Source organism: Diospyros lotus, chromosome 6 (assembly GCF_014633365.1).
Source record: "Diospyros lotus cultivar Yz01 chromosome 6, ASM1463336v1, whole genome shotgun sequence".
Taxonomy (NCBI): domain Eukaryota; kingdom Viridiplantae; phylum Streptophyta; class Magnoliopsida; order Ericales; family Ebenaceae; genus Diospyros; species Diospyros lotus.
In genome coordinates, this window is record NC_068343.1 from 16504278 (window position 1) to 16522795 (window position 18518).

An 18518-nucleotide genomic window follows, 5' to 3' on the forward strand; every position below is an offset into this window, starting at 1 on the left:
AAAAAAATTTCAAGCTCCTTGTGGCATTTGAATACAACATATAGTGATTAAATAAAATATATAATTATTTAATTATGATTTATTCAATTTATTAAATACAACAGTTCCAATGTATCAAAAAATAAATTATTCAATTTTCAGCAAAAATTGAATATCCCTCCAAACGAGTGGAACATCTTTGGAATCTGTTTGTCAAACAAAAAAATTTTCAAGCTCCTTCTGGCATCTGAATATAGCATATAAAAATTTTGAAATTAAAAAAATAAAAAAGTATATCTTACACATTAAACAGCAGATAAATATAGTTGATGATGATTTCAACGTTAATTTAATATCTTACATTCAATTTATTGAATACAACAGGTTCTAATGCACCAAAAAATAAATTATTCAATTATGATTTATTCAATTTATTGAATACAACAGATAAATATTTAGGAATACAACAGATAGATATTTTTTGGTGCAGGTTCCAATGCACCAAAAAATAAAGTATTCAATAATAATATATTAAACTTATTAAATACAACAAGTTTCAATGCACCAAAAAATAAATTATTCAATTTATTGAATACAGCGGTTCCAATGCATGAAAAAATAAGTTATTCAATGTATTAAATACAATAGATAAATATTTAGGAATTAAGAAATAAAAAAACATATCTTACACATTAAACAACAGATAAAATTACCCCTCCAAATGAGTGGAACGCTTTTGGAACCTGTTTGTCAAACAAAAAAATTTTCAAGCTCCTTGTGTCATCTGAATACAACATATAAATATTTAGGAATACAACAGATAAATATTCTTCATTGAACTGATTTCTCTGCAAACTAAAACTGAGACGCAGTATTTGCCATGGCTCAAATTCTGCATATGCTAAGATATGTTGACAACACTCGTGCGAATTGGGCGTTCAAGATATGAGTCATCTAGAAGTGAGAAGTTTACAGTTATCATAACCAGAACGAGGTTAACAACGCTGCTTTAGTACTGTTCGACACAGATGTAAGTTCGAAAAATGCTATTTTTTGTTCTTACCATGCACTTTTGTTGTTTTTGCCAATATATAATCTGTGCAATGTGTCATTTATCATGTTGTGTAGGGGACACGAATGCATGCAATAATCAAGAAAAACTTGATGCGTTACTTTGTCGATAAAATTGAAGAGCACAAATTGTACATAATGAAAAATTTCGTAATTGATCATAATACTATGACGTTCAAGACTACCACACATAAGTACATGTTGAGTTTCATGAGAATCACTCAAGTGGCCGAGGTTGAAGATCAATCATTTCCTATTGATATATATAGGTTCAAGCCTTTTGTCGAAATTCTGTCCAGTCCACAGTTTAAGAAAACTTATCTATTTGGTGTGTTTCAGCCTCTTTTTTTAGTTAATCGTTTTCTATCTCTTTTTTCAGTCAATTTTTTACTACATTGTTCTGTCTCTTTTCCCAGTTAATTTAAATCAATTTTTTTAGTTAATTTTTTAAAAATTATTATGCGTCTCTTTTTGCTGAGACGCATTATTCCACAATTCTAATACATTTTCATTTTTGTTTTGTCCATGTTTATCTCGGATTTAAAGATGTGATCGGCGAAGTCGTCGAGAAGGACGAAGGTAGAACTCAGTCATCTTCCAGATCCACTACAAAGTGTATTGATATTGTTCTTGAAGATTTGGAGTATAACTTTTAATTTTTTTTTATCTGTCTTTAATATTTTTTTTATCTTTTTTTGTTGCAGAATGTAGCTTTATATAACCTGTGTTGGGTATTTTATTTACATTATGTTTTGTTGGATATGTGGTCATTTTTTAAATTTATGTTTTAAAGAAAAAATCGACTATCATGTACTCTTTGGGGTGACCATGTTGATCTGGTCAACAATTATCTTGAATCTATGTCAAATGAACCTGTGATTGTGCTTATGCAATTATGTCGTATGAAAAGTTACAATGGTACTAATTAAATGATTGTGGAAGCTATTAGCTTTGTCGTATTGTACAAGTTGATCGCCTCCAATGGTTTGTGTTTTTCAATTCTAGGTGGTATGAGGTTGACAAGTTCCTACTATGTCACAAAGGTTCTGGTGAATGCAAGTATAACCGAGATTGAGGATTTTCGGGCAAAGTATGTTTCTAAATCATGCAAATTAGATTGTTAGTTTCAAAATCATTCAAATTGGAGTATTTTATTTTTTGCTATTGTTTTGAAATCGGTTTGTTTCTAAACACGTTATATTTTTCTTTTTATGAGGTTGTTGACTGTCCGTGAATGTAATTCACAACGTATAAGCCAGATTTCAAATTCGTTTGTCTATTCTATAACGGAAGACCTTGAAGGCGGTTTGATCGAATTTAAGACTATAAGAGAGGTTCTTCAATGTGCTTAGGTAGTTTGGCCATAAATTAATAAGTTTCATTGCCGTAATTAGAGAGTTCATGTCTAGCAAAACCTTAATAACTCCTATCAGATTAATTTTTTTTTAATATTCATGTTACATTTTTTTTCGTGTTTTCAAAGGCTATATACTGCTAGGTTATTGCGAGGATTGTGGATGTGCATTCAGAGTCGGAATGGTGGTATATGAGTTGCAGAAAATGTCCTAAAAAAGTTCAAAAGCAGGGCAAACGTGTGTATTGTGAAAATTGTGGTAGATATGATAGCTCGGGTAATCCTAGATATAAGCTACGTATAAGGGTTGTTGATGGGACTAGTACCGCATTCTTTTTGCTATGGGACCGGGAGAGCGTACAACTAATCGGTAAGACTGCAAGGCAATTAAGGGAACGATTGGCTCTGGTAAGTTTTATTTTTACGTTTTAAGTAAGAATATCGTAATTCTTCTAATTGGGCAATTTGATCAACCCTTTCCTTTCTAATACAATTTTCAACTTATTGATACTTATATAGGAATACTCAGAGAACGAGTTTCCTGATGAGCTCGAAGACTTGGTTGGGCAAAAGGCTTTGTTTAGAATACATATAAAGGAGCATAACATAAGTGAAAATGATGAGGTTTTTTCTGTGACGAGGCTTACCGATGACCAAGTCTTGATTGGAAAGTACAAGCTTGATAAGAGCACCGAGGTGGAACAAGTGTAACGACCCGTTAGGGGGTCTAGACGTTTTCGAGTATTTTATTTTGGGTTTAAAAATTTTTGCTTTAATTAATTGAGGGTTGAAAATATTTTCCTTTGTTTATTGGAATAAAGAGTAAGTGGAAATAAGAATTTTGTAGCCTATTTAAATGGGATCCAACAATGTGGGGAAAGTCCAAATAAATTGGGCCATTGTGATGTGTTCAAAATTTTTAATTATATTATGAATTGGCTTGGATTATGATAATTTATTTGGGTTAATGGGTTGGGCCATGGAATGGCCCACGGTATGGGCTGACCCCAATTGAGAAATGGGATTTGAAATTCTTAAAAGAAAATCATAATAAAATAAATTGGTCGTCAAATGTCAATAGTGCCCTTGGTCTTCCTTTTGACCATTGTAAATGTGAAGGGCAATCACGTCATTTCGACCAAGTGGCAGGTGTAGACTACGCATTTCCCTCTTCGTGCTTCATCTGCACTGGCGACCTTTATTTGCTGTGTGCCTGACTTTTTCCTTTCTACAACTCTTTCTTCCTACTACTTCTTCTTTTTTTCTTTCTACCTTTTAGTCTCATTTTCTTATTGGCCGAGAGGAGCTTCAGGAAGAGAGGAATTTTCTGCACATCGAAGTCATCAGGCAAGTTCCCTTTGTTCACTCTCTCTTCATTCCTGCAAGTTATTCTTGCACTCCCTCTTCATTTTCAGTGCAAGCTCGTTTATACATTCAGTATTTCACTTCCTTGATTTCCTACTTTCTCATTTACTGTTCTGCAAGTTCTTTATTGTAATATCCCAAAATTTGAAAATAAATAATAATTATTTAAATCGGTGTTTAAGGACATTATTGATTATTTGAGAATTTTAGAGAAAGTATTTATTTATGTGAGTTTGAGGAAAATAAGAAATTTAGGTATTTAATTAATTTAATTGGGAGTATTTATGGAAATAATGATTTAATTTGTATTTTTGGTGATTATTGAGTGTTTATTGTTTAAAGAAAATAATTATTTATTTGGGGAGTATTTAGGAAAATAATAAAATAAATTGAATTATGAGATTTTTGAAAATTATGGGGTGAAAGTGAAATAAGGAGTAACTGTGAAGTGGGGCAAAAGTGCTGATTTTTGAAAGTTCTGGTCGCTGGAGTAATTCTCGAAACTGGGTCGCGGGTTAGCTTAAATATAACCGCGTGCATAAATATGTTGAAGGCAGGCGTGGGTGTGAGTGGTCGCGCGCAAGGGCGACCAGGCGGGGGACGCGGGATCGAATCTGCGTAGGCGCGCGCAAGGCTAGGTTTTGCTGATTTAATTTGGCCAAGGGAGGGATCGAAACAACATCGTTTTGGCCCCAAAGGCGGTGGCCTTATGCGTAGCACAGCGACTGCCACGTGGCCGCGCCCCAGCCTCTCATTTTGGCCAATTTAAAGGTCAATTTCGGCCTTTTTCGAGCAACAAATTGCAGAGGGAAAAATGGCAAAAGAAGATGGCGCGCGCAATGAAGAAAATGGAGAAATTTGGGGAAAAACTTTGGATTAAATTCAGTCTAATTGTGATTTAATTATCCAAGTAAGTAGAGAAGTTAGTATTAAACATTCTATACGATTGGAATTTCGTTTAGAGCCTAATTTTATTAATTTTGACAAATTATTGCGGTGTTGCAGTTTATATAATTTTTACTGCTTTGGGACAGAACAAGGCTAAGGATATCTTCGTTAAGGCAAGTTCTTTATTCCCTCTGCGATGTTCTTTTCGTTGTCAATTTATTTACCCTCCCTTCGTCTGTTTCAGTTCATTTATTAATTATGGAATTTTGAGTTGTTTGATTTAAATTTAATTTATTAAGCTGGCTTCGAGGATTTTATTGGCGTGATTTAATTTAAAACAAATATGAGACTTATTGGGATTTTATTTGTGGTGAGCCTACGTGGGATTTTAGACGGCTAGATTATTTATATTACACGGTTAAATTTGCTTAATGTAAACTATGATTTTATTAATTGCTAGGAGACGTTTTACTTCGCAGCGGGAGGGCAAGAAACAGCCGTGTTAAGGCAAACTCCTAACCTTCTCCTCATGATCTTTAATTCCTGTGAAAGACCCCGTGATTTCCTATAGTTTATCCTTTCTCTTACTCTAATTCAGCGCCTAGCATTATTTATTGAGTTATTATTCATTTGTTTTAATTTAAATTAAATTCGGGACTTCTAGAGTTTTATTTGTTGTGTGCCTACGGGGGTTTGTATCACCCCCACTCCTTTCGGAATGATGTCGGACCCAGCTTGGGACTAGGTTCCTAGACCTGCGGGTTTATTTATGGTTTTCTTGGTTTTATTTATGGTTCGGTTAGAGCTATCGAGCAGTGGGGCAAGGGTCAGCTGTTTGGTGACGTTGGGATAGACTATTGTACGGCCCTGAAATGGATCGTCGGGTGGACACTCCTAGTTACTGGCCGTTTATCGGTGCCGGACACTGCTGACTAGCTCTGCCAGTATGTGATTTACTGCACGATTAGATTCATTATATTACTGTTCATGATTTGATATGCACATGAGTACGGGTTGCATGTTGGGATATTCATTTATTGAGTATGCTTGGACATGGACATTCTAGCTTGGTTAGGTTGCATCCAGCACTGGTATATGCATCGTGTGTGGTTTACTATGTGGGTGGAGCATGGCCTGATGCCTGGATGTATGGGCACTAGTGTATCACGTTGATGCTCATTACGCCATTGCATTTTTATGAACATTGCATGGTTACTGGTAGTTATTAGTTCTCGGACGGGAGGACCATTCCGAGGGAGCCTATGGCTCGGGTGTTGGGAGTACCGGCACAGACACACGAGTGACAGCGCGCGCAAGTTTGTTGGAAATTTATGTTGCTTTTCAAGGTAATGGCAGGTTGGTATGGGATTTGGGTGCCATGTGTCTTGTGTGGGCCCCAAGGACCGGTATGTGTTTTTATTATATTTTACTATTGTGTTGTAGTGTCTCGTGGCTTGTGTGTACTTGGGGGTTGGTGTTCTGGGGAGAGTTTATTGGATTTATACAGCCTTCAACCTTTCTTTCCTTATGCTTGTTGAGTCTCTCGACTCACTTTGCTTTCCACCATTCCAAGTAGTGGCAGCGTGGGTCAAGGGCAAGGGAGTTAGCTTCTAGCGGCAGAGTCGGTATGGTGTACAGGCAGTCCCGTCAATCTCTGTCAACTCTGATGTCTGAGTAGGATTTACTCTATTATTTTTACTGTGCCAGATCTTTCCTCGAGTCTGTGTTCATTTATTTATCATGTAACCGCTGTGTTAGTAGGGTACCCGTAGTGCATGCATGTATTTAGTTTCGCTTCCGCTATTCTTATTTTCATGTATGCATGCTAGGGTGGTTTTTGTCTTGTGTCTCATTTTTTTCCCTTCCGTAGACGCTTCTGTTCGGGTAGTCCGGGTGGTTGGGGATATCCGACGGGGGTGCTTACATTCACTCACTTCCACTTATTTTTAGTGCGAGCTCTCCTATATAGATATATCCATTTTCAGTGCAAGCTTATTTGATTTTTACCTTCTACTTTGACTTCATGCTGTAAGTTCTTTTATACATCATCTTCTGCTAATACGATTGAGGTGTACATGTTGGTTCACTGTGTCCATTTCAGTTCATTTTAGCTCACTGTGTTATTTTTAGCTTACTGTGTTCAACCTTTTGATTTCGTATCTCTTTGTGGGTTTCCTTGTGGTCTCGAAATGGGGCTTGTTTTCACCCCAAGCTTTCTTCACAAATGGAATTTTATATAGCTAGGTGAGAATGAGAACCTCTACTTGTTCTGCATCCAAGAAGCAGTGTTAAATGTATGTATGTATATATATATCTATGTGTATATCACCTCTGAATGAGCTCGCTGTTCCAAATGCCCCTTATAGTTGTATGTGTTATGTTGGAATGTAAAATGCTAAGTCATCTGCCTCTCATTCGAATGATTTCATTGAGGTATTTGGAGGTCTCGTATCAAACAGCAAAAGCTGAATTGAGAATATATATACTGTTCACCCATATATGAGACCCATTTGTAAGTACATATATACAATATGCGTAACGAGCTGATACCTCTTAGAGATTTGTAAAGCTTATTAGAGCATGCCCTACCTAGCTAATCCACCATATACTTATGCTTAAATAGTTGTTCGAATGCCCCTATTTTGTTCTGTTCGGCAAACCCAGTTATATATATATATATATATATACACGTTCAGCTTCATTGATGTTCTAACGAGCTCGTTCCAGTTCTTTCCGGGAGCTCGTTCCAGCTCTTTGCCGTGAGCTCACACCTATATGCTCCCTAACCATAAGCTTAATCACAAGCTCGTTTTCGCGAGCTCATTTCTCAAGTTCTTGGCTGCGCGCCTGACCTCAAGCTCGTTCAGCGAACTGATGCTCACCTCATGACCTCGAGCTCATTTGCTTGTCTTTTCTGCGAGCTCTCCCGAGCTCTCTCCGTAAGCCGTGAGCTCATAACCTCGAGCTGGTCCCGAGCTCGTCCCATATGCCTTTGAATGAGAGCTATCAGCTCTCACCCTATTTATTTACCTTTCCTTAATTTAAGTAAATGTTTGCATTTCCTATAATTTATATTTTACTTTCATTTACTTTAATACATAAATGTAAATAAGAAAGTACCCCTCATTTGGATTCAATAAAAATATCAAAAAAATTAAATTCATAAAAATAAAAAAGTTAGAATTTTGGTTTTAGTATAAATTCACGAATTTGTAATTTTTCCACCATTGAAATACATAGTTTCCGTTTCTTGAAAAATTCATTGAATGCTAGTTATCAAATTATCAAATTATCGGGAGTTAGTTTTTCAAAATAAAGACATTTTCAAAATATGTTCTAATTGGTCCTTTGCCTTAAAAAAAATTCAGATTTATGTTTGGCCAGCAATTTCGCGTGGTGTGGTCATTTGATTGCATGAGGCTAATCATGAATTTGAGCTATGAGCACAAATGCAAGTAAATGTATATTATCACTAGTTAAATGAAATCATAACAATCATATGATGAAAAAAATAGTTATTAAATTTATAATACTCCTCTGCTGGTGAATTGAGATTTGATATTAAATAACATGTCTTAAAAAAACTATTCTTGTGTTATAAATTATATCACGCATTTCTATGTCATAAATTACATCTTGAATGTGGTAAACATTATGAAGTAAGATATGTTGAATTTATCTGATGGTGGAAAAATACCCATACCAAGTAATATTGAAAGTATGAATATCGCGGAAACAAGAATTTAAATACATGTGGTTGGCAAATGCATACATGTACATGTTACATATATATATATATATATGTTTTGCGCACCTATTATTTTGTGTGGAGGAAAAAAGGGTACCCTAGAGCACCTAGCATGGGACGAGGTGGCCATAGCCCGGCATGTTGGCTCCATATTTATTTGTGAGGTTTGATGGAACTTATGCACTTTTGGATGCATCGATTTATGGCTTGTGAGACGGGAAATTGATATTGATAATAAAATGAAGCACTTTTGCATGTATTGATTGATGGCTTGCGAGCTTGTGAGAATTGATAATGATATTGGAATTTCATGCACATTTGCATAGTGATACATGGTGACATGATATATTAAGTTGAATTGATAAATTCAGGAATTATGAATGTTGTATATAATTGTGAAGTCCTTATTACTCTTCTTGGTGTCATCGTGTTCTTGGATCCAATATATTGTTTATTGTTTATCGAACTTGCTGAGCCTTGTGGCTCACTTGATCTTCTTTGTCATTCCAGGTAAAGGAAATATGGTTATTAGGGGCGAGTCCAATAGGACTGCAGCCAAGGGATAGTGGTGTACGGAAACGCGTCATAATTTCAAAGATCCTAGTTAGTGATTTGGTGAGGTTTATAGTGATGAGGATTTGTTATATTTATTGGCATTTGAGCCTCTTATTATTTTGTATGGCCATTGAGCCTAGAGTTATGAAATACTGTAATTATAAAAGAACCTCAATTTAATTTTCGTTGCTAGAAATGAAATGAGTTGTTATTTGAGTTCAGTTTTGTTCTATATCATCTCTGTAATGACCTTTTTTCGAATATCCTATGCTGAGTGGGAAAATTTGGAAGCGTGCCTTACAACAAGAATCTGACTTAGTTTCTAAGCTCGACAAACACGAAGAATATGTTCTTAAAGTATGCCTACTTTACAATCCTTATATTTAGAGTTCTTTATACCGGTCTCTAATGCTTACTACGGTTTTAACTAATTTTGCTTTTCTAACACCCTTTTAGGATTCTGTATCTGAAAATAAGGTGAGTACACCAGTAAAAACTTCGTGCAAGTCGAAGCGTAAGTCAACTGATGACTTGGACATCACCGAGCTCGACAGTAAAGGTGGTTCTTCTATAAAGCTTTCTACTATTAAAATTCGCAATATTGTGAAGGTTGAGAAGGAGGATTGTGGATGTTAATCTATTCTCTTACATATTCAGACAAGTACTGCCTTTTGTTTTTTTTCCTTTTTTGGCTGTTAGGTTGTGCCTCACTGAATTCAGACTACATTAGTTTATTTCTATTTCTATGCTTTCCCATTTCGTTGCTATAATTAAACGGCAGTGAAGTTGGTTCCTCACTGAATTCCTACCATAACAGAATGTATTAATATTCCTACCATTTGCTTAAATCATTTACGGAATCTTTTTAACATAATTAAATTATTTACAGTAGTTCCAATGCATCAAAAAATAAATTATTCAATTTATTGAATACAATATATAAATATTTAAGAATTAAAAAAATAAAAAAATATATCTTAGACACATTAAACAATAGATAAATATAGTTAATAATGGTTTCAACGTTAATTCTTCAAGTAAATAAATATTGTTGAATGTACAATTATCAATTAAAACTAGGAAGACAGAGACTTAATAAGTTGACTGTATTCAATTTCCCCCCCCAAGTTATTACTCTGCCTACATTCAATTTACTGAATACAACAGGTTTCAATGCACCAAAAAATGAATTATTCAATAATGATTTATTTGATTTATTGAATACAACAGGTTTCAATGCACCAAAAAATGATTTATTCAATTTATTGAATACAACAGTTCCAATGCATCAAAAAATGAATTATTCAATTTATTGAATACAACAGTTCCAATGCATCAAAAAATAAATTATTCAATTTATTGAATATAACAAATAAATATCAAGATGCTAAGTACCCAACTGGAGATGACATAGACCGCATCATATCCATGGAAATCCTTGATGAATCGATTAATCCCAAATATTATGTTGTAGTGAGAGATCTAATGATTCATGGTCTATGCGGCAATTTGAGAAGCAGTTCCCCATGCATGGTTAATGGACGATGCTCTAAGCATTTTCCAAAAAAAAATTGCAGAGTTTACAAATGTTGACAATGATGGGTACCCAGTTTACCGACGACAAGATAATGGTATAACTGTCAACAAGAGTGGCGTTGATCTTGACAATAGATTTTTCGTTCCCCATAATCGTCACCTATTATTGAAGTATGGTGCTCACATAAATGTGGAATGGTGCAATCAGTCTAGATCAATTAAATATCTTTTCAAGTATGTGAATAAGGGTCATGATCGTGTCACAACCAATTTTTATCAGACCGTTGTAGATGAAAACACTAATAAGCAGGTTGATGAGATAAGCATGTACTATGATTCCAGATATATATCATCTTGTAAGGCATCTTGGAGGATGTTTGGTTATGACATTCACTACAGGAATCCCCCGGTTGAGCGCTTATCCTTTCATCTACCAAACCAGCAAAATATATTCTTGTCTGACTCTGATCATATTGATGATGTTTTGAGTCGTCCTTCAGTTAAGGAAAGTATGTTCACTGCTTGGATGGATGCTAATAGAAAGTATAAAGCTGCAAGGGAACTTACATATGCGGAATTTCCAACTAAATTCGTTTGGAAACATGAACAGAGAGAATGGCTTCCAAGATAATATGGCTTTTCAATAGGACGTATATTTTACGTTCCTCCAGGGTGTGGAGAGATGTATTATTTGAGAACCCTTCTCAATATAATACAGGGTCCAAAGAGCTACGAAGAGATTAGGTGTGTTAATGGTGTGCAGTACGATTCATTCAGGGATGCTTGCTATGCGCTGGGTTTGTTGGATGACGATAAAGAGTACATCGACGGTATTGTCGAAGCAAGTCATTGGGGTTCGGTGCAATCGTTGAGAAATCTATTCGCAACATTGTTGGCATCTGATTCTTTGTCGAGACCTGAATATGTTTGAGAACAATGCTGGTTGTTACTGTCTGACGATATCCTTCATAGACAGCGATGTGTTTTAGCTCATTAAGGTACTCTGTGATTTTTTACGAATCAATGATCATAATATCACTTAACATGTTTAGTGAAAAGTTTTAGATTTATTTTTTCCATCCAAAACTAATATCACAAATTACTTATGCAAAAATTAGTTTGTATTGATTTTGTATGTCGTCCAAGTTTTACTTATATGTTTCAAATTTATAATTATTTATTTGGTTGTTTTAAATGACCACAGATTTGGAACTAAGTGAAGAGGAACTGAAAAATTATGCTCTTTTGGAGATTGAAAAGATATTGCGTAGTAGAGGGAAGAGTCTTCATGAATTTAAATCAATGTCATTTCCGTACGAGATCGACATTTCACTTTCAGAAAATAGGCTTATCCACGATAAGATGCGATATGATAGAAGGTCTCTTGTCGAAGATCACAAGTTGTTTGTTTCCAGATTGACAGGTGAGCAAAGAAGCGTTTATGATACGATAATGAGTGATGTTCAATCTGATCAAGGTGGTGTATTCTTTTTCTACGGATGCGGTGGCACGGGGAAAACATTTGTATGGAAAACCCTTTCTGCAGGTTTGCGATCAAAAGGGGAAGTTGTCTTAAATGTGGCATCAAGTGGAATTGCATCTTTGCTCTTGCTCGGTGGTAGAACATCCCATTTAAGATTTGCGATCCCTCTCAATCCGACCGAAGACTCCACGTGCAACATTAAACATGGGAGTCCATTAGCTGAATTGATATTAAAGACAAAGCTTATTATTTGGGATGAAGCTCCTATGATGCATAGATACTGTTTCGAGGCACTTGACAAGACTCTGCGAGATATTATGAGATTCAAAAATCCATCAAGTTTAGACCAACCATTCGGAGGGAAAACTGTGGTGTTTGGTGGGGATTTCAGGCAAATTTTACCAATCATACCGAAAGGTAGTAGGCAAGATATTGTGTATGCAACAATTAATTCATCTTATTTGTGGCAACATTGCAAGGTGTTGAAATTGACAAAGAATATGAGACTCCAAAATCTCATTGATAACGATCATAGTGTTTACTTGAAAGAGTTTTCTGAATGGATATCAAGCATCGATAACGGGATTTTAGGTGGCCGAAATGATGGACATGCAACTGTGGAAATACCGGATGATATTTTGATACATGGGTCCGGTAATATGATTGAATCAATTGTTGAGACCACTTACCCGTCGTTTTCAAACAATGTTGGTAATACGTCCTACTTGCAAGGTAGGGCCATTCTTACACCAACATTGGAGGTCGTTGAATCTGTCAACGATTACATGGTTTCTATTAGTGATTGTGAAGGAACGACATACTTCAATTTAGATACGATTTGTAGGTTAGATACAAATGTTGATTTGTTGGAAGATCTTCATTCCACAGAATTTTTAAACAGTATCAAATGTTCTAGTGTCCCTAACCACGAGTTGAGATTACAGGTTGGTATTCCGATTATGTTGTTGAGGAACATTGATCATACTGCCGGACTTTGCAATGGGACTAGGCTAATTGTTACAAGACTTGGAAGTCACATGTTGGAGGCTACAATATTGTCGGGTACTAATGCAAGGCATAAAGTGTTAATTCCGAGAATGTCGTTGACTCCATTCGATACAAGGTTGCCCTTCAAATTTCAACGAAGATAATTTCCCCTTATTGTTTCGTATGCCATGACTATCAATAAGAGTCAAGGCCAATCTTTGACCCATGTAGGTCTTTTTTTGAAGAAACCTGTGTTCAGTCATGGGCAACTGTACGTAGACATGGCCACGGTTCATGAACCGCCGGTTCCGGTTCATGAACCGCCGGTTCCGGTTCAAGAAATCTTTGAACTTGAACCGAACCGCCCAAGGGCGGTTTGGGACGGTTCGGTTCCGGTTCCGGTTCGTGCCGGTTCGGTCAACGGTTTGGACCGGTTCGGTCAACGGTTTGAGCCGGTTCGGTCAACGGTTCCGATTCCGGTTCAAACCGAATTTTTTTAATTTTTTTAAATATTGTTGTATTCAATTTTGGTCCTTGTTCCGTTGTTCGGTTCGGTTTGGTTTCGATTTTTAATTGTTAAATGTAATTGTAAATATAAATATTCTCAACCATATTTTTAATAAAAAAACACTACTAAAAATTGAAGAAATATAAGTAATAATTTCATTAAAAATAATTAAAACAACTAAACAAGTATGTAATACAAGTAATTAATTTTTACAAATGTGAAAAATAAAAAATAAAAAATAGAATTAGACTTAATTTCATTAAAAAATAATTACAACAAAAATGTAATACAAGAAATTAATTTTTACAAATGTGAAAAAAAATAAAATATGGACTTGGATGAGTTGGATCCTACGCATCTTCATTGGAGTCGGAAGTCGCCGTTGTTGAACCATCATTAACCCATTCGTCAGATGATGATGAATGGATAAGTTCTTCTTGACGTCGCATGTTAACTCTTTCCCAATCATCGAGGCAAACTTGAGCTTCCAATGATTCTGGAGCCAATCTTGATCTTCTTTCGTCCAATATGTTGCCTCCACTACTGAATGTTTGTTCAACGGCTACAGTTGAAGCTGGAACTGCAAGAAGTTGACTTGCAATAATTGCAAGAGTTGGAAATGTCTCTTTGTGCCTTTTCCACCACTCCAAAATTTCAAAATTTAAACCTGTATCATCACCAAACTCAAAAACTGTAGTTAGATAAGTTTCGAGCTCCGAATGTGAGCTCGATCTAGGTTTTTTCCTCCTTTGATCTAAAAATTTATGACCCCATTTCATTGGTTGGGAGGAAGAGGAATGCGTAGCCATGGATGGAAATGATTCTTCACTACTAGGAGCAATAACATATGCTTCATATAATTGATTGCATAAAGTTCTAACCTTAGAAATTATAATATTCACATCAATTTCTTCATTATTTTCTAATCCTAACAACGAATAATAGTTAGACAAACACTCAATTAAACCATCAAATTTACACCTAGGATCAAATACCATAGTAACAAGAGAAATTTCAGGAATAAATTGATAATAACGTAACCATTTTTCTCTCATTTCTAAAACAGCATGACAAATTTCTTCAACATTAATTCCTTCCATTAATACACCGGCCACATTCATTGCTTCTATTAAAAATTGATGTGAAGTTGGTTTATAAACACTACTAAGTGTATGAGTAGCATTATTAAAAATTCGTAAAATATTCAAAATTGAACTACAAACATTCCACATAGTTGGAAAAATAGGATATTGTGGAATATAATTTGCTGCAAAAGAACACAATAAATCTTTATATTCAAAAGATTGATTAAGTAATTTAAAAGTTGAGTTCCAACGAGTAGGGACATCTTTTGAAAAACGTTTTGGGGTTTGACCATTGGAGGTGCAAAAATGTGCCCATGCTTTTGCAGTTCGAGGGTGTACCCAAATATAAGAAATAACATTTCTAATTGGATCTAAATAAGAATTAAGTGACTTAATACCATCTTGAACACATAAATTTAAAACATGACATGCACATCTAACATGAAAAAATCTTCCACCAAAATTTGGTTGGCAAATTCTTTTCAATTCATTAATAGAAGCAGTATTAGCCGATGCATTATCAAAAGAAATTGAAAAAATTCTATTAACTAATCTATATTCTTGTAAAATTTGTTGAATTAATCTACAAATATTTTCAGCATTATGACTTTCATCAAAACATCGATACGCAAGAATTCTTTTTTGTAAAACATAATTTTCATCAACCCAATGACAAATAATACCCATATATGAATGAGTTTGCCAATGATCACTCCAAATATCATTACAAATAGAAACATTAATATTATTGTTTTGAAAATATGTTATCAATTCAATTTTTGAGTTTTTAAACAATTTTAACAAATTCCTTTTCAAATTATTTCTAGGAATTGATTTAAAACTAGGATTAACAAAGTTTTGACAAAATCGAGTAAAACTTAATTTTTCACCAAAACTAAAAGATAAATGATCAATTGCTACCATTTCAGCTAAACCAGACCTACAATTAGCTTCATTATAATGAAATAATTGAGGAGAGTTTGAAGAGGTAGCAAACCCGGATATTTGTGTTTGATCGCGGCTCAATCCAACCTTGAGCGGGTGCTTTGTTTGCAAATGTCGGGCGAAAGTACCATATCCACCTCCTTGCTTGAATTTGTATACCTGATTACAATAATTACAAGATACATCAAATTTACCATCTCCTTTTGGTGTTTTCTTGAAATGAATATTAAAAATATCAGAAGTAGAAATTTTTCCACCTCCCTTTTGTTGAGTTTCACTCTCTTGTGTTTGAAAATTTTGAGCTTCAAACTCAACATTTTCAACATTTTCAAAATTTCTACCTTCACTTGCCATTTTTTTGAAAAAAGTATGATAATAAAAAAATATAATAATGATAAAATAATATAGTAACAAGTAATAAATAATTAACAATATAATTGAATAAATTGATAAATAACAAAATGAGAAGATTGAAGAAATTGAGAGAATAATAGCTTGAGACTTGAGAGAGAGAGAGAGAGAGAGAGAGAAAGTGTGAAAAATGAGTGGGGGAGGGAGGGGTATATATAGATAGGAATTATAAAATTAAAAAAAAAAATTAATAAAATTGGCTTGGGGGGGTGGCAGCCAACGGTCCAATTTTGGACCGTTGGGGGAGGGGGGGCACGCGGGGGGGGGTTTCTGGTTCCGCGGAACCGGAACCGGCGGTTCCGGTTCCCCGGAACCTTGAACCGGAACCGAACCGAATTTCGCCGGTTCAGTCCGGTTCCGGTTCCGGGTCCGGTTCCAGCCGGTCCGGTTCCGGTTCGAACCGCCGGTCCGGTTCAATTTTGGCCATGTCTAACTGTACGTTGCAATATCAAGAGTTATAAGTCGCAGTGGGTTGAAGATGCTAATATGTGATAAAGATGGTGAACAAACAACTTCGACCACAAATGCAGTATATAAAGAAGTCTTCCAAAATTTACTTTAATCACAATGAAATACAATTGTTGTTTCTTCACTAATTCATGTAGTATATTAAATTTATTATAATGTGCGCATTTCATATTTTGAACTATTATTTTATATATATATATATTTGTTGGATATTGTATCCCGTGCATCGCACTGGTTGAGAACTAGTTAATAATAAAGAGAGTATTGACAAGAGTTTAGATAGACGATTAGAATTGTAACTTTACATAAAATAAGAGTACACAAGCAAAAGATGGTTAGTTTATATAATCAATTCCACCCCAACACAAGTAAGAATTATTATGCTGTTATGGTTTCCTATTGCAATAAAACTCTTACAATACGGAGAGTATTAGGCGTTATGAAAATGTTACAATAAAGTGTAAGAATGTATCATGTTCCTTTAATTGCAGAAATCATAAAAAAAAAAAATTAATCTTATATATTTAGTTTTTAAAGCTTTTTGTTAATGAGTCGAGGATTCTAAGTATAATTTTCTTTTCTTTTTTTTATAACTTAGGTTTCAAGTTTCGTTCGACCAATTTTGGGAGAGAGCGATTTTTTCTTCTATTTAGTTCTCTAGGTAAATTTAGATACAGTCACAGTTTATATACACTCAGAGTGAATTTTTAGGAAGTGACTTCTCCTTTCCATGGACCCCACTTCACGTCATCTGAATGAGACCCCTGGAAGGGTGACAAAGCGCATCATAACCTTGTCTCCACAAGGACGATTTGCCTTTTAGCATTAAATGTTGTCTTCTAAGATGCCACGAAGATTTAAATTTTTTATGCTCCTGTCATCCTATTTGTATTTTACTGCTGCACCATGTCCTAAAATTCTAAGTATAATTGAATGCATGGGATGGGGTTCAATTATATGTTAAAATAGTTTTGATAATTATGTGGTGAGGTATATTTTATATAATTATGAAAATAATATTTTAATATTTACTTGTAACACTCATGTCACATTTATATATTAATATCATGGTTGTCAAAATTTTAATTCAATTGGTACGATTTTATGATTTTACGTGTTAGGAATCTCTAAATGACTCAACGGTTCATATAAAATTTAAATTGTAATAGAATCGGAGTGAATCTCGATTCAACTCGACAAAATCGATAGAATCCTGAGTTGGACAACAATTTTACCGATTTCAACTTTCATGCGTAGAAAGGTTAGAGATAGAAAAAATGCAGTCTAGCCAGTATAGTATTAATTTTGATTCAAGGGATGCCCTCTATCTCTGCGAACCCTTATCTCTCTCAAACACATTCGTCGTAGCCTTCCATTATTCCCTTAGTCACATGGTTTCTCAGTGCTCAATGTTGCTGTCGATTAACAACTTCAATTGCTCGATGCTACTCTCGATTCACAAACATAAAGTGTCAACTGAGTCGTTATTGATTCACAAACACGAATTGATGTTTCCATGCTTGCCTGCTTAGTGCTATCGTTTTCATGCAACATAAATCAATTCACAGCTCCAATTACTCAGTACAACCTTCAATTAAGTTTAAAGGAGTTACAATTTCGTCTATTTTTTCTTTTGAAATTTCTTCGTTTGTTTCTTCTTTCGCAATTTCGTGGTTTGATTTGGTTATTCATGTTTGTCATAGTTTCATTTGTTTCTTCTTCATTAGTCTTCATTAATTTGATTATTGTTGGTTTTCTTAATTTAAAAGTGAATTATTATTGATTTCCTTAAAGAATTGAATATTTGTTGGAGCTTTTATTATAAGTATTACTTGTAACGTAGAAGTTTACCGATGTGTATTGTTTGTATTTATATTAAGTTATAATTCATACGATTTATGAGAATTTATATTATATAAACTAATATTTAAAATTTTCATTATAGATGAATGAATGATGATAAATAGACTTAATATTTTAAAATTTCATATTATTTAGTATTTTTAAAATTGATAGATAAAGTTATTTTAAAATAAGTAATATGTATTTCATTTATAATAAGGAATAAGCTTGAAATAATTATATTATTAAATAATATTAATTTATTTTTTATAAAATTATATTATTATAAACTT

The 18518-nt window shown here is 34.4% G+C and overlaps 2 protein-coding genes across 2 annotated transcripts; both read left to right on the top strand.

Moving 5' to 3' along the window:
• The first annotated feature begins 1979 nt into the window (after positions 1-1979).
• On the top strand, positions 1980-9596 carry LOC127804355 (uncharacterized). The gene is made up of 4 exons (XM_052341216.1): positions 1980-2140; positions 2668-2812; positions 2924-3100; positions 9417-9596. The coding sequence occupies exons 1-4, from the start codon at positions 1980-1982 to the stop codon at positions 9594-9596; spliced, it is 663 nt and encodes a 220-aa protein (XP_052197176.1).
• A 2094-nt stretch (positions 9597-11690) lies between these two features.
• On the top strand, positions 11691-13130 carry LOC127804356 (uncharacterized). Its single transcript, XM_052341217.1, has one exon. It carries the CDS (start codon positions 11691-11693, stop codon positions 13128-13130), a length of 1440 nt encoding a protein of 479 aa, XP_052197177.1.
• The last annotated feature ends 5388 nt before the right edge of the window (positions 13131-18518 follow it).

What these genes read in the sequence shown, in the direction of transcription:
- LOC127804356 (XM_052341217.1), top strand. Translation starts at nt 11,691, where the DNA reads ATGACCACAGATTTGGAACTAAGTGAAGAGGAACTGAAAAATTATGCT.
- LOC127804355 (XM_052341216.1), top strand. Translation starts at nt 1,980, where the DNA reads ATGATTGTGGAAGCTATTAGCTTTGTCGTATTGTACAAGTTGATCGCC. An exon ending in ATTGAGGATTTTCGGGCAAA is followed by an intron (nt 2,141 to 2,667) that starts GTATGTTTCTAA and finishes AAATTGTGGTAG; the next exon opens with ATATGATAGCTCGGGTAATC. An exon ending in TAAGGGAACGATTGGCTCTG is followed by an intron (nt 2,813 to 2,923) that starts GTAAGTTTTATT and finishes ATACTTATATAG; the next exon opens with GAATACTCAGAGAACGAGTT.